We start from the raw sequence: 16,240 nt of genomic DNA, 5'->3' as shown, positions 1-16,240 counted from the left end.
CAAACACTGAACTTCTTGCTGGCTGACTGCAAGCTCACCGCATAAGCAATCTGCAGCAGATGGCATCTAGACGTTCAACATCGCCAGATGTTCCAGCTTTACAGGGCAGTTCACTTCTGCTCTTCTGCTCTGGAGCAAGGGGCACTGGAAGCACAGAAGGGTAACGGGTACTTAACGCACAAACACACACAGAGGCTGAGCTCTCTCCATGTTTCACTCCGATACACAAACTCCAATGTTCCAACAGAGCTTGAGCCATTTTGCTGCTACTTCAAAACCATGTTTTTATCACTGCCCTAGACTATCTAAATACTTGTACCTGGGGAAAACACCACCTTAATTTCCATAGCAACAAGTAATTTTTCCTGAAAGCAACAAACATACAAAATACTGCAGATCAAAACAACACACACAGAGGTAACCAAGGAACAGAGGAAGACATTTTTCTTTTCCCTCTTTAAAAAAAAAAGTACTCACTTGTATTTCTAGTGAACAGTTGCAGATCAGGCCTGGCAGGATGCTGAGTAACTGCTTATGAGAACATACCAGCTCAGTGAAGCTTTTGCTCAACCACATTTTTTTTTTCCTTTCCTTTCCGAGGGCTGCAGAACCTGTGGCCAAACAGGAACTGGCACCTGCTCCTGCAGTAGCACAGTATGCCAGACCAGCGTTTCAGTCTGCTCCCACCTTGTTTGGCCTCAGGCTTTGCCCTCTGCCATGCTGCAGGTGAGCGCACCCAGCCAGGTCACCTTCAGCCAGGGCAGCTAAATTGTGATTTAAGATTTCATTACTGCCAGAGAAGCAACTGAAAAGAATCAAATTCCTCCTCACCCATTTAATCTCTCTCTTACCTGCTACTACACCCAGAGCTGTCCCATGCATGCCGACAGCTTTGGGTTGTACAGTGGCATGGGATACAGTTCCAGCAGCTAGACGAGAAATGCTCCCCCCAGCACACAGGCAAGCTTCTTGCAGCAAACTGATCTGTATTTTGCACTGCAGCACCCCCATGGGTTTAAAGCAGACAAGTCTGCCCAGGCTGAGTCAGCACGACCCTCCACCCAACCGCAGCAGCACGGCAGGCGTGGGGGAACGTCTCACACCGAGGTGCTCAGACACTGCTGGCAGATGTGCCCCAGGGAGCTCAGCTAAGAGCTGCGTAAGCATTACACTTGCAATGGGATCCGTCCTCCTACTGCCATCATCCTGCCACCAGTAACAGAAAGAGGGAAATAAAAATCCCAAAACTTGATCCTTCACTGACTACTGCCAGAAGCAGCTGGAGGAGATGGGCAAGAGAGAAGTCCCCACCTCCCCAGGGGCAGCTGGCAGGAGGGCTGGGACTCGAGTAGCCCAGCTGTGGCCCTTTCACAAAAGCGAAGCTTTACAGGGCAGTCCAGGCTCATTTATTCCAACGTTGCATGCATGACAGAAGAGGACCTGGCTTCCCAGCTGCCTGCCCTAGGACAGACACAAACGTCCAAAGCCTTCTGAATCTTTCATTTGCCATAGCAGCATACCAATATCCCCAAATGTGTCATTAATCTGCAATGGTCAAGTGAAGGCATTTAAGAAAATTAAGTTTAGTTTCAATATACTTGATATCCAACAGGCAGTAAAAAAAAAAAAGCTTTGTATTTTATTTCTTGTAAAAATCTTTTAACACATGCAGACTAAAACCAGTGTAAGAAAGTATCCACCATCGTTTAAACAAATAACTATACTTAAATATAAGTGTCTGCAATTGACTTGTATAAAAATAAGGTACATTTTGCTTTTTTTACAGAAATCCATTCTCCAGTTCTCATATCAATAAACAATACACAACTCTAATACATACAATTTAACCTGATCCTTGTTTTCCACCAATCTGATACTGCTAAGGTATTATGTGCAAAAGTTGATAACAGTTTCTTCTTCCAAAAGAAAAATCTTCTACATGTTTTAGAAAATTAGATATTGGGTTTAAATTAATCAAATCCTAATCGGTTCCTTTGTTCTCACATAAAGAGTCCATTTACTGTATTATATACAGGCTTAACTAGAATGCGGTGCAGGTGCAAACCTCAGCGCCTGTGCCTGCTGTGTCCTGAGCGGCCGCTACCATGGTGTTTGCCCTTGTGCGATCTCTCGAAGGAACGGGATCTCTCACGCCTGTCTCTGTGGTGTCCCCGCTCGTGCCTGTGCTTCTTGGCAGCCTCGGAATGATCCCTGGATTTGCTCTGCGAACGTGAACGAGACTTTTTCCTTTTGTGACCGTGTCTATTCACACTCTTCAGCTCTTCCCTGCTATGCTTGGTCTTCAGGTGTGGCGAGCCGTGATTGTGGTGTCTGCGAGGGCTGCCACTGTGGCTGCGGGACCTGCTTCTCGATCTTGAGCTGTATGTCCCAGACAGGCTCCGCCTATTGTTGTAGCTTACAGAAAAGTGTTAAGAAGTTAAAACATGTCTTCCACACAGAAGGAAATTTTGAAAACCACCACCAATGTATAAATGCTTAGGAACTCTCAAGTTGCTGGAAGAAATCAGACACTACTCCCACAGGGATAACTGATGACTGACAGTGACCATCCCAGAACATGCCTGAGTTGAAAACAAAAAGCCCAAACCAAACCCAAACCCAGAATGCAGTGTCTTCCCCAATTGTTTGGCCTTGTCAAGAATCTTCCCCTCAACATCAGATTGCAGATTGGTGATTGCCTTTTTTCCTTCAGTGATTTGACAGTCAGCAATACTTAGGGGAATACTTCATTGAGATCTAAGCTGGCAGTTTCTTCTAACTGAAATGTCAGTCTGAAGATTCTTTAAAAATACAGATAGATAATGCCAGCAGCTATCACTGCATCACCCCATGCAGTTCCTCCTCTTCTCCAGTCAGAGAAGGGAGGCAGAGTACTGAAGAGCCAGACAGGGCATCAGGCAACGCTGACAGAAGATACATTCTCCCATGCATTTGGAAGCAAGCTGCAACACATGAAACTTGGTTCTGTGGCACTTCTCACTACTTCAAAGTATGAGTTCAGAGAGACTGCTCACAGTTGTAACAGATACCTTGTTAAGACCACTGAACAGGGTAAGACTACCTTACACTCACTCACAATCATAGACTCATCAGGTGTGTGTACAGTTGGGGTAGTTGTAAGCTTTCATTTTATAGCAAAGCTTTTACAACTTGAATTACTAACAGCACAGTTACCAACAGAACTGCTTCATGGCAAGCACTGAGAGCCTAAAGCCAGACCCAAGTCTCACACTTTTTTTGCTGGCCAGCAGTCAGAAGCTTGTGCTAAGCACTTACAAGCTACTTGGAGTAGCCTCACTTCTTAGAAGTGAAAAACCCTGCTGAAATATCCCAGTGAACTAATTATGATGAAAAAGACAACACCCTGGAAAAACCCCGCCCCTTCCCCACAACCCCCCACCAACCAACCAAAAATCTGCTACTTACTGCCGCCTAGGAGTGTGAGATCGAGACCTTGACTTTGTTCTTGACCTAGATCGACTAGCACTTCTGCTGCTTCTACTTCTCTTGCTTTCTTTTCTCATGCTGGGGGGGAGATATAAAAAAAACAGGGTTACACTTCTGAGGTACTTGTTACTTCCATGAAGTAGCTCAAAAGCGGTTCATTGTACTTCAGCTGAAGAAACCACTTTTACAGAAGTCTTCTCTTCATCAGGAAGAAATTTTTACCTACCCATTGTAAGGACTCTTTGAAGCTTGCTGCCTCTCTTCTGGCTCTTTTTTAATGGTTTTGGTATTCAGAGATACCGGAGACTTCTCTTCAGTTTTCGCTTCTCTCGGAGAAGCTAAGAATTAAATTTAAATCAAAAAATAGGCATTTTATTCACAGATTTTGTAATAAAGATATTGTATCCTTTATACCTTCCCCAGTATATGCACAAAATGTAAGTATGAACTCAATAGCTACTATTTCATTCCATCTTTCCATTTATAGTGCACTTCCAGAAGAGAGCACTGGAGTGAGATGCCCATGGGGAGACACACAGTAGTTTAAAGCCAACTGCCGGCAGCAGGGGGAGAACACTGTGACCTTCAAGCCAAGCAGCCAGCCTCATTTGAGATTTTGTCCACCAGGGCCCAAGTGGTACAAAAGAAAAGCTGCCGTTATGGCCCACAAATACCTAACTTGTTACCTTGACAGTTAATTTCCAGTACTATAGAAAGAATTAAGACTGAACAACAAAATTACAGAATTCGTTTTTATATTAGTGGTACAAATATAAAATTTGAATAACAAAAACCTTAGAAGTCGATTTATCTCTACAGACAGCTGATACAGCCCAGAAATGGATTCACCTTTTCACGAAGGGCTACTATGCAAGAAAGACGCATTTCTATCCGGCCTGCTCAAAGTAAGGCAGAGGTGCTGCGTTATGACTTACACTGCAGCCTCCTCACTCAATAGGGTTCAGAGGTTTAACGTAAAAATACAGAAAGGCAGAATGCTATCAGCAGCTTTCCCTCAGTTTGCCAACTAGTAACCTGTGGAAACTCAAGATGTCTTGCTCTTAAGGAGAAATAAGCACTACAAGTATTGCTTTCTTCATATATGTTCTCAGGTTCCTGAAGAGGCCATGTAACAAACAATGGCCTGTGCCTTCCACTTTACCTGCCGCTGCTGGACCAATGCTCATGATACTCTTTACATTGTTGGTAGTTTACAGATCAATAGCAGCATTAAGAGCTAAAAGCACCAAGACAGAACTAACTGTTTTTTGCATCATTAGAGTGCAGACAGATTTACAGGCCGGTTCAAGATATGCATTACAACAATCTATTCACTCTAATGCAAAGACAGCACTGTGACCTTCCCTTCTGCATTTCCTGACCAAAAGCTGTCTTCCTTCACCACACTTGAACAGTGGACAAGTACATTAAGAATAAGCAGAGAAAGCAATTTTCAGATACCTGCTGCAAAAGGAGTCACAAAGGCCACTGTGACATCCCACCTCCCCAAATTAAATCCAGGAAGCCTCTCTTCACAACCCAGTAATATACAGCAAACTCCTGTGGCTAGACATTTTCATAACATAATTATCTTCAGGGTGCATATTACAAATGTATCACTCTCCCATCTGTGGGAGCATGGCGTAAAGCCTTCCTTTCCCCTCTAATCTGCTATTTCAAGGTATTGAAAATGCTTTAAAAATTTGTGTTAAAAAAAAAAAGCAGAAAGATTTGTCTTGCTTCTTAATTCTGTGAGAAAGCCTAAATTGACTAACAGCTCAAGAAGGCAACCTGCCTTTTTTTTAACACTTTGGGACACAGATTTAGAAGACTTACCAAACAGTATTATGCAAGTTTCTGTTCAGAAAGCAAACTTACATGGTTTGGATGCAGGAGAGAAGCCACCCAGTGTTGACAGTGCTGGAGTTCCATCCGGATTTAAACCTTTTGCCTTCAGTTTAGCTTCCTGTAGTGCCATTTTCCTCTTTTCTACTTCTTTATCCAGGAATTCATAATTGGGCTGTTAAAGTAACAATGTGGTAAGAAGCTGAACTAATGCAAATTGTGTTTTCATCTCATTTCTGAAAAATACACAATTATCTTATCTGACCAGTAATGTGACTAACTTCCGTATTTTGTTCTCACACTACCCTTAGAGCAGCCGCCACACAGCAGAGCCTTTCCAATTAGTAGATTTGTATGCAGGTGTTCCCAAACACACTTAGACAACCATGAGACAGCTCAAGCTGCACCGAACATTGAATAGGAAGAACAAACATCTCAAAGTTACCTTCTTTCTGGTGTAGAGCTTAAGAGTTGTTAAGCATATCTCCTGAATCTCCTCTTCTGTGGTGCCAAAGAGCAAGAACCAGTGAGGACGGGTAGGTAGTGGAATCTGAAAATAAAACAACCAAAAGCATAATAATGGAGATTACAGACCAGGCTTTCGTTTATAAATACTTTCATTTATTTTCTTGAAACCAGATTACTAGCAATAAAAGGCAATGCTAACTAAAGAGAGATGAATACTCACCTGCAGAGCTCTAGCAGCAAGATAAATGCAAGCGCATGCTATAGTCTCTGGCTGAAAGCGAACAAACACGTTTGTTCGAAGGCTGTCATTCATGTAATTCCTAAAAAAAAAAGTTTAGGAAAGATATGATCTTCTGTTAACATCTTTTTATGTAGAGGATAACAATACTGGAGACTCAATTGACTTTATTATTTTTTCTGTTATTAAACACTTGGTTTCTTCTGCATTATTGTATTTGATGTTTACATTTGTTACTTCTGTAACAAAGTTTGCACCGTTGCCATTGTTTTGAAAACCCAATGCAGGTAACAGTATGTAACGGCTACTTCCTAAGTAGCTACCTTAAGTTATACTGTGAAGTGTCCATGAAGTTAACAAGCTAACAAGTACTGTTCATCTGTCTAGCTGTTTGCTTTAAAACACCAGTGTTCTTGTATTAAAAAAAATCAGTATGCATAAAACTCAAATGCAAGCATGAAAGCATGGTGTATTTTTAACCTACCATTTTCCAGAGGCTAGATGCAACCTATAAAGTTCATAAAACATTGCATTTAAATCCTACGTATGCCTTGAGTCACATTAACTTCATCCAGAGAGAGAAGCATCCAATTTGCTCACTGGGTGTTGGAAAAAGACCTGCAAGTTAGTAATGGGTCTCCCACTTCACTAAGCTACTGTTCTTTCACCACGGTGGCACTGCCAAGCAATACATGCCAAGAGATACATTTAAACAGCAGAGACCTCCATCCATTTCTAAGTTACTGAGCTATAGGAAAGAAACGAACAGCAGTCAGTAAGTATTGACTCTACAGAAAACCATGCCCAATATGGCTTCTAAGTCAACATGCTGCATGCACTGTAATTTTTTTTTTTAAACTCAAGTTTAGCCAAATGCTAAATCAACTAAATAAATGTTGGCAGAAAGTCTGCCCCATGTGTCCTTTAAATATACTACAGTATACAGCAGCTAGGCAACAAATACATTCAGAAACATTTTTAACAGTTACTTCTAAAAGCAAATATACAAATCCTTTTGACACCCAGACAGAACTAGAAGATGCTGCCCGATGGATATGGACCACTTCAGTGAATCTCGGATGAGAGCTTGCACTGGGTTGGCTGGAGAGAAGGGCAGCCAAACAGGCCATCCCCAGGTCATGGGCTGAGGTGCAGAGGGCAGAGCTCTATGACTTACCATCAGGGACTACCCTTTAATTAAAGAGTAGAAAAAAGAACAAAGTTAAATTGAGTTCTCCATTACTATATTGGAATCAAGCCATGAAAATAGTAAGCAGAAACAAGCACTAAAATATTTTAAAAGCATGTATTTGTGTAATAACTTACATCTCATTGCTTTGTATATGGATCATCAGGCTTGTTATTTCTGCTACTATTTTCCTGGCTAGGGAAAGAATGGAAAATAACAACTTACCAGGCTGTCTGTACCAGGGTTTGATTACGTTCACATTCTAAGACTTGTAAATACATAACAATGATCTGAGGAATAAGGAGAAGAAAAGAGACTCGGTTTTAACATCTAAAGCAACAGTAACGGAGCAACTACGTATAACCACACAGTATTCCAAAACAAAGGTCTCTCCTCCTTTTCTAAGCATGCACTGTAAGCTCACATGTCATCCAGTCGTGTTCAGACAATTCTTTACTACTATTCTGTGATTTTTCAAAACAAGTCACCTTTAACATTTCCCAAGGAAGCAACTTCTACCAAAGTCAGTATGACTATCTGCCCAAGAACTCTGGCAAAAGTATTCATTGTAACTAAGGAATAAAAAGAAATCCAGTCATTTTTACACCTGTGTTTCTTGTCCCACAGCTCACAGTGATGCCATCGAGGTAGCGTAATATTTGCGATTATATTATTTTTGATAACTCACCTTATGTGGATGCTTGACATGAACACAAAATCCCAACTCCTTCAGTACCCTTCTTTCTGCTTTGATTACTTGATTTTTGGTGTTTATGTAGTTCTGATCAAGTATCAGGGGGCTTGGAGTCCTATAGTTTGCAAGAAATAAAATCAAAACTGTTTTGCATATCCAAAAATAGCGGCATCTCTGTTTTCCCTTCCAACCAACTAATGGCAACAGAAACCTGTTTTTAACTCCTGCAAGCAAGTTTAAGCATTAATCTTGTGCTGTCCAAGTTTAGATAAACTAGTTTAGTTTCTGCTCTTTCCTAGCTACAGATTAGATGGCCAAGATAAAAAAAAAAAATTTGCTACTGTGTATTTAAACTATACTAGTCCAGCTGCTGGAACGAAAGACCACTTTACAGTATCTCAAAGAACCTTTACACTTCATGACAGAGGTGGGGCAAAGAGTGCGATACAACTACCTTTGCTAGGTAGGACTTCAAAGCAAAATAAGCTAGAACAGGTTTTTTTACTAATATTAAAGCAGCAAGCTTGTGCTTTATAACTTGCAGTTTACTATGCACGGGAAGACAAGATTATTCAGCTCTTCAGAGGAAAAGACAGCCCTGATACTGTGATATACAAAAAGCCTAGCAAAGCAAAGAACTTAACCTCTGAAATGGTGAAAGATCTGCCTGTTGTTCTGAACACTGCACCCACTACTCAGTGGGTATCCTGTCACTTCTGCTATTTGCATTTGCAAAACAAGAGTTCATTTCACAAAGGTTCCCATATCTAGCACTAGCAAGTCCTAATTCCTTCCAAATCCAACACCTGAGCTCTCCAAAGCATTTTAACTAAAATAACTTGCTGTATGCTTTATACATGTGTCATACTCCATTTTGTACTCTTTTCTTTGTCCGTGCTTAGACTTGACCTTTCAACATTCCACATTATGTATTTTAATCCACTTCCTCCTAAAGACAGACCAGCTTTTTCCCTGTTTGTAATATGCCTCACATATTCCACATGCTTTTCAATGCAGAATAATGGTCTTACAACTTGTTACGCTCTGATAAACCACAGTCTGTTTCCATGATAAACCTAGTATGCCCCAAGCACTGGTGACAAATTTTGCATCAGCTTCTGTTTTATCAGACAGAATATTTCACTAACTTGCATTTATTGATTCTGTGCAAGTTCCACAACTGGACCACAGTTCTCTGCCCTGATAGGTCACAGAGCAGAAAAACACTCAAAAAACCTAGGTTTCCAGCCCAGGAACAAAGAGTTAATTTAATTACAAGACTAGCAGAAGGGCTTCCCAACTTCATTAATCCACAATTTATGCTAAGACTTCTGCAGTCGCCTGGAAGGATGCTTATTACCATTGGTCAAAGGATACAAGCCACCCCCTTCACTAATAAAAGCATCATGTTGTACAACCATGCCCTTGAAGCGTGAACTCCCCCTGCTCTTTCCAAAGGACTGAGAAACAGCTCCCAGGAGGTCTGAAACAAACTACTGCAGTTTCGTGGTGCCATGAAGGAGCTACAACTCAAGTACAAGCCTTACTACTGTCTTCTAAAAAAATGCAACTTTTTCCATGTTACATAGAAGTACTTCTCTAGTTAAGTGTTAACTCAGAGTGAGTTTACAAAGTTTGTGATTTCAGCTACTCTAAATATAACCCAGTCAAGAGTATGTTTGGTTGGGTTTTTGTTTGTTGGTTGTTTTTTTTTTAATTAACTAGAAACAAAACACTTAAAGCTTCTTTAAGGTAACTACTTCAGTAGAGAGGCTGTGATTTTATCTGAACACTGAAACACTACAAAGGCTGTCTGAACACAATGCTCTGGAGTGGGACACTGGAAGAACCATGCTGAAGTTCTTCAAATCAGTGAAACCGATTCACTTCCCATTGATTTCAACTAACTACACTGGGGTTTATAACAACATTTCTTCCAGTAACTGCTTTACACCATTTTATCTAGAAATCATTCAGAGTGAGCTTAGGTGTCCAGGCTCAGCTTGTTAGCAGAACACTTCATCAGAGATGACAAATCTTGGATGAAAGAGTTAGGGCAGCTATGACTTCCCGTCTAAAAAAAACAGTAAATCCCACTGGGATGATATGACTGCGTAGGATCATCCAACAACCTGCCGTAGGACTACTCTCTTCCCCATGTCTTTGCAGTCTTTGAAAGCTATGCAAGCAGACAGTATTATGAAAACACAGTAAGGTAGCCAGAAGTGCAACAGGAAAGAGTATAAGCCTTACTGCATTTTAAGTTTTCACTGTCCTTCTACAGGGCCATAGGATCAGCACAAGCAGTTCGTAATTTGGTTGTACACGTTCAACAGCAAAGTGATAGTAAACTCAGAATTAAGACATCAAAAGCGTGCTTTACTCTGTTGTCCCACGTTACTCTGGTTATGACACACAAGTTCTAGAGATCTAGAGATCTAAGGAAGCCATGAAAACCATCAGTTTATCCAGACAGTATTTCCAGAAATAGAAAGACAAATGCAGCCTTTTATCCACTTATGCAAAAAAAAAAAAAAATCTGCAGAAGACTTTACTGCATCTTAATACTGGCAAAAGTCAGGTTCCCCGCTGTATTAAGATTTACTAAGTTAGTACTTTTGCCATAAACTCCCAAGTATTGGCATGCATAATTATTTAGAAGTTGGAAACTTCAGAGATTTCCCTCTGGAAAACTTCTTAGCTTTCCTACCAAGAAAAGAAAAGAGAGGAACTTTGCTACTGCATTTGCTGCACTTAGTTCAGTCCAAGAAGTAATCATTTTAGGTCCAAGTAACAAAACAGAAAAGTAATTTATAAGCTTATATATAAAATATAAGCTCCAAACCCTATACAGCCAAGTAGTATTACAAATTCTTCCTTTGAATCTGTTTTTACAGATCAGCACTAGTGCTCCAGGCCAGACTTTAGACTTAAGACCAGAATGGGCACTGTGTGCTCTCTGTGAAGTTGACCCAACACTTAGTCGCAAAACTTCATCGGTATTTAGAGATTGCATAACAACCCAAAAGATTACCACAATTAAATTACAAATACCCTTTTTAAAATCCCTCTGACAAATGAAACCTAAGTTCTCAACAGAGCTACAACTTCATTTGATGTAATATTAAAATCTGATGCCTTCAGAATGTCTAACACTTTGGAGGAAAAGTGCCCTGCATGTAGTCTTGTTCATAATGCAAAAAGTACTTCTGACAAGTACAGCATAACATCAGAAGAATCTCATTTCAAAGACCAGATCTCTCTTATGCCAGTCAATACGAGAGAATAAGGAGAGTTCTATGTTTGTCTCCAACATTGTAAATACAAGCACTGTAGATTTTTATAGAACAGTTTGAACACTAAGTAGTGTGGATTATTAATACAGGCCACTTCCAACACAACTGCATGAACTTGTTTGCTGCAAAACAAGTAAACAATAGCTGACTGAGCATCTCAAACCAACATTTGCGAGATTACATCATGACAGGAGTCACATTTGGTTCCAGTCTCTTAAGGACCTTCTGCAGCTTTCGGGCATATTTAAGATAAATAATATCAACTTCAAACTACATTCTACATATTAAACAGTTGCACTTTGCTCAGAACACAGATGTTTTGGCACACAGTTTTTTTTTAAAGCAGTATTTTCATAATACGAGCTTTTCTCCATGCACACAAACATTTTTACATGCAGTACTACATGACATATGCTCGTGAAAGATCCAAAAGAAAATATGCTTGTCCAAAACACTTTTTTAGCTTTGTCTTACTTCTCAGTATTAGAAATACCACCTAGCAGTAACTCAGTTGACTACAAGTCTTACAAAAAGAAAATTCCAATGCAATTCCCAGTTCTGCAAACACGTACATATAAGGGACTGCTTACACAGTAATTTATATAAATAGCTTTACAAATTCAAGACTTCCATATCCTTGTGAAGGCATATTTTACTATGAATTCAAACTGCAATTATACAGAGCCAGAAAGTGGAACTAAGAACCCAAAACTGTTTAAGAAAGAAAGCAAGCCTACTCAAACTACTCAAACTTCATGTGCAGGTTAAGAGCTTCAGTTAACAGAAATACTAGACTAGATGTGCAGAGAAAGTACAGCAGCCTGATTGTTTCAGTTCTGGGTTGTGTGTGAGAAACTAACTACGGCCTAAGTGTTAGCTTCAGATTAAAAAAAAAAAAGAGATTAAGCTAGTATTCTAAAAACCTGGACAGCAAAGAAAAAAGCTTATAACAAGATACAGGAGTTCTTCCAAATGGTTCACCAGCGGCCAACCTGTTAGTCCCCCGATTCCAGTGACCTATTCTCAGAGCACTGGCTTCTCCTTGGGGATTTTCGATACTTCACTCACTGTTGCCATGACGACAGCTTCATCTTTATGTACCACTCCACATCACCCAGGCTTTGGTAAATGTAGCTGGTCGCTGTATAGTCGGTTGCAAGGGAAAAAAGAGTTGAAGTTAATAACGTGTACAGATTATGTAACTGTAATCTTGTAAAAAGTACAGAAAAACGTTTACATCCTGCTTGTTAAAAAAAAAAAAGGCAAGTCTGAATGTCAGACTTCAGCATTTTTAAGATTAATTTCATGCAGATTCACTCAGAATCTCAGAGCAACAATACCCATTTCTCCAGAAAATAATGGGTAGAAGTGCACGATTTCTCTCTACATGATGCATTTTAGACACCATGTAACATGCACAAGTGACATTCTGATTTGGAACAGGCTAGCTGGAAAGATTTAAGTTCACAGGTTAAGTTCAGTTTCTCTGATCCTTTGCACGGCACAAAGAAACAACTAATTTGTATTCTCGTTGCAAAGAAAAGCATTTCGTATGATTAATTAACCTTCACTGACTGGATCAAGGCCAAAACATTACGAATCACTGAAACAGCTTCAATAATTCCAGTAACTAGACTCCCTTATCATAACTGTGGTAAGGAACAATACCACCGAATTCACATTCGGCATAACTTCACAAAATTCTCTCAGGGACGCCACGGATAACAACTTTGAAAAAAAAAAACAAGAACAAAGCTAAGTTCCCAAGTGTGACACCCAATCATTCTTCTTTTATCTAAAACTAACTATGAAGACATGAACACAAGGCAGCAAAAGGTTTAGATTCAACAGAAGCATAACCAGGATAAAGACACCGAGAAACAGCTAGTTTCCCTAAGGGATTTCTACTCTACTTCTCAAAAAACGTTACACAACACTGAAGTTTAAATTCCTGCTGTAACCTGGTGATACAGAACAGAGAAATGGAAGTGTGAATTTAAGAATCTAGCTGAAAATGAAATCCTTTTGTAACTATGGATTACCTTACACTTTATGCAATCAGTCACTAAAAGTAAAGCTACTTCACAGCTGACATCTCCAGTCTCAGACTATAATACTGCTGCATGACAGATGTAAAGAAATTTTGCATTTAATAGCAACTTAGAAAACTCCTTCCCTTCAACCATTCCTGGTTCCTTCCAATACGTCAAGTTAATTTGCTTTACACATGAAAACATACATCGCTTTACACACAAAAAAAGCAGTATTAGGCACTCACAACTGAGAACAGCTCTACAACTCAGCAGACAATTATCCAGATCTGAACACAGATCAGGTAAGCTTTCACTCCAACTTCACTGTCACAAGCACACGGTACCATGAAAAACAAGTCTCACTTTTTGCAATTAAAGATGCCTTCAGCTTCCAAGAATCAATTACACATTCCTTGTTGAAGCGATGTCATTAAAGCTGCAAATACTGTAGGCCAAGCCAGACTTTTTCAGATACTTTCTAAAATTGCTTTTTCTGAAAGGTAATACTACCATCTCTGGGAAAAGTTTGGCTTTCATCTTTTGTTAACTGATACTTTATTGGCACCATAACTGCATTTGAACAGCTACATACTAACAAGAGAAAAAGCATTAAGACTACTGAACATGGTTAAAAGTCTGGAGATTATACAGCAACCCACTAATTTGCTACTCGTGCCTAAGACTACCTTTCAGGAACTACAAGACATCAAAAATCAATTAGCAATATACCTAAAACTACAACCATGGACCTAGAACTGGAACCAATACTCAGGACTTGTAGCTATGTAAGTAATGAAAACGGGTCTACTAAATAAGCAAAAGTAACAGTAGAAGAAGTCAGCATTGAACTGTACTGCCTACACAGCAGCCAACGAGCATTCCCTTCTCAATTTTAGGTCGTTGAACTTAGCCTGGAAAAGTACTGTGAATCGAAAACTGCAGTGTACATTAGTGACAACAGATGCTTATGTTCATAACGAAGCTAATCTTACCTTTTTGCTCTTAACTGACGCAAATGATGAAACACATTGATCACGTCCCTTATACGTCGAGGTGCCTCTTCGATTTTGGATGCGAGATTGATGCAGGCCATAGCAACAATCTGAAAGGAAGCCCCGTTTCCATAAGAAAATGGTTTTTAATCCCAGTAAGACTAGAATTACACGACTGAAAAATAAACACAAAACCCCAGCCTAAAGGCTCGAAGAAAGCAGCCTGCTTGGCGTGTGGCTGGCCAAATTCACCGGTCACCCAGAACAGCGCCTAGTGCGCTCCTCCTCCCCATCCCCGCCAGGCCGTGCCGCGCTCACCTCGAAGCTGTGCTTGACGAAGGACTTCGAGTAGAAGAACCGATGAAACAGCACCTGCCCCGTCGCCATCGCCACCTAGGAACGCATCAGGGGGAGGAGGAGGAAGAAGGAGCGGGAGTCAGTCACCGGGCCCGGCCACCGCCGCCATTTTGTGTCAGGCACCAGCTGGCGCCGCCGCCCCCCCCGCGGAGCCGCCTCACACGCCCTTCCCGCCGCGCCACAATGGCGGCGCCCGCCCGCCCTTCCTCCTTCCCTCCCGGCCCGGCCGCCCCGGGAAGGCGCCGGGGCGCGCACCTACCTGCGGCAGGCGGAGGAGGATGCCGGCCGCCTGGATGAGCTCGCAGCCCAGGATGCGCAGGTCGGTCTCGCACTGCAGGTCCAGGCCGTCCTGCATGGAGGGAGTTGGCGAGAGGCGCTCCTCGGGGATGAGCGAGTGGTCGATGGTGAGCGACACCTCCGAGTAGAGTCGGTCACCGATAAGGATGCCCGGGGCGGCGGGAGCCGGCGGGGCGGCAACAGCGGTAGGAGCAGCGGCAGCAGCGGGGGGGGCCGGGTGTGTGGCGGCGGAGGCCATGATGGCGGAGCTCATCCGCACCCGGAGCCGGCCACGCACAGACTAGCGCGGCCCGGCGCTGTGACGCAGCACACAGCGGCGCCCGCGCGCGGCACGCCGGGAAAAAAAAGTCCGCCCGCCTCGCCCCGGGCGCTAGCGATGGCGGCGGAAGACGGCTGCGTACAGTGCTGCCCTTCGCCGACAAAACGTGAACGACACGTCTTGAACGCTGGGGCCTCTGCAAAAAATTGTAAACGGTGAAAAATAACTACCCGCAGCGTACGCTTCGCAGGCAGGGGACAAGAGGATTCCGCTCGTTAAACCATGTTTTAAAGACCGTATAGGTTCACTGGTTTGTCCCCTGGGTGCAAGCTCAGGCTGGAGCAGTGGCAGGGGTTTTGGCGCTTGCAGTATGTCACACGGGGAAAAAAAGCCATAAAATTGAGTAAAAATAATTAAACGTGATGGTTGCGCTGCAGGACTGACAGAAGGTGGGCTCCACACTGGGAGCTTTTCCCTCACTTAGCTGCTCACGGCGTAACCAGCCCATTACAACGCAGGGGATTAGGGGCTACTGGGGCCGTGATCCACATTCGCTGTCCTGAGTTTTACTTGCTAGAAATTTATTTTAAACTGCTACCAGTTCGCAGTTACACTTAACGCGCTGCCCGAGAAAGATTATTCTGACAAAACGCGGGTCATTTGCTTACAGTCCTGCAAACTGCATAAACACAACACCAGGATTTCGTAGCGCTCAACCACCCTCCCCACCGATCTGGAAGAAAAGCCACCAGCGTCTTCTGGCAGCGGCAGCGCGGCTGGCCTTGTTCCTGAGAGAGTGGCTGCAAACGGTCCCTCTGCGGGCCGGGACAGCACGGGGGTGCCCTAACCGTCCCCCGCTGAAGAGACCGGCGAGGCGGCGGTGCCTACCCTGCCACGACCCTTCGCCTTGCGGCCGGTGCGGCGGCCACCATCACCTCAAAGGAAGAGCGGGCGGAGGGGGACGGGCACCGGCCGTGCCCGCGACAGCCGCCGCTGCCTCCGAGCACCGCTCGCCGGAACACCGCCGCGGCGGCGCCGGAGGCCCCACAGCAACTGCAATTCCCGCCCGGCTGTCGCAACCACCCCGGAACGCGGCGACCGGGA

The 16,240-nt window shown here is 42.7% G+C and overlaps 1 protein-coding gene across 1 annotated transcript; it reads right to left on the bottom strand.

Annotated features, from left to right (window-relative positions):
* Positions 1-2,066: 2,066 nt before the first annotated feature.
* On the bottom strand, positions 2,067-15,115 carry CCNL1 (cyclin L1; the record flags this gene model as incomplete). Its single annotated transcript, XM_082003487.1, has 11 exons — positions 2,067-2,415; positions 3,448-3,546; positions 3,695-3,806; positions 5,347-5,488; positions 5,759-5,863; positions 6,002-6,101; positions 7,434-7,498; positions 7,897-8,017; positions 14,224-14,333; positions 14,542-14,616; positions 14,840-15,115. 11 exons carry the CDS (start codon positions 15,113-15,115, stop codon positions 2,067-2,069), a joined length of 1,554 nt encoding a protein of 517 aa, XP_081859613.1.
* Positions 15,116-16,240: the final 1,125 nt, after the last annotated feature.

This window comes from Phaethon aethereus (assembly GCF_964289735.1).
Source record: "Phaethon aethereus genome assembly, chromosome: 9".
Taxonomy (NCBI): Eukaryota; Metazoa; Chordata; class Aves; order Phaethontiformes; family Phaethontidae; genus Phaethon; species Phaethon aethereus.
This window is presented reverse-complemented; position numbering and strand designations above follow the sequence as displayed.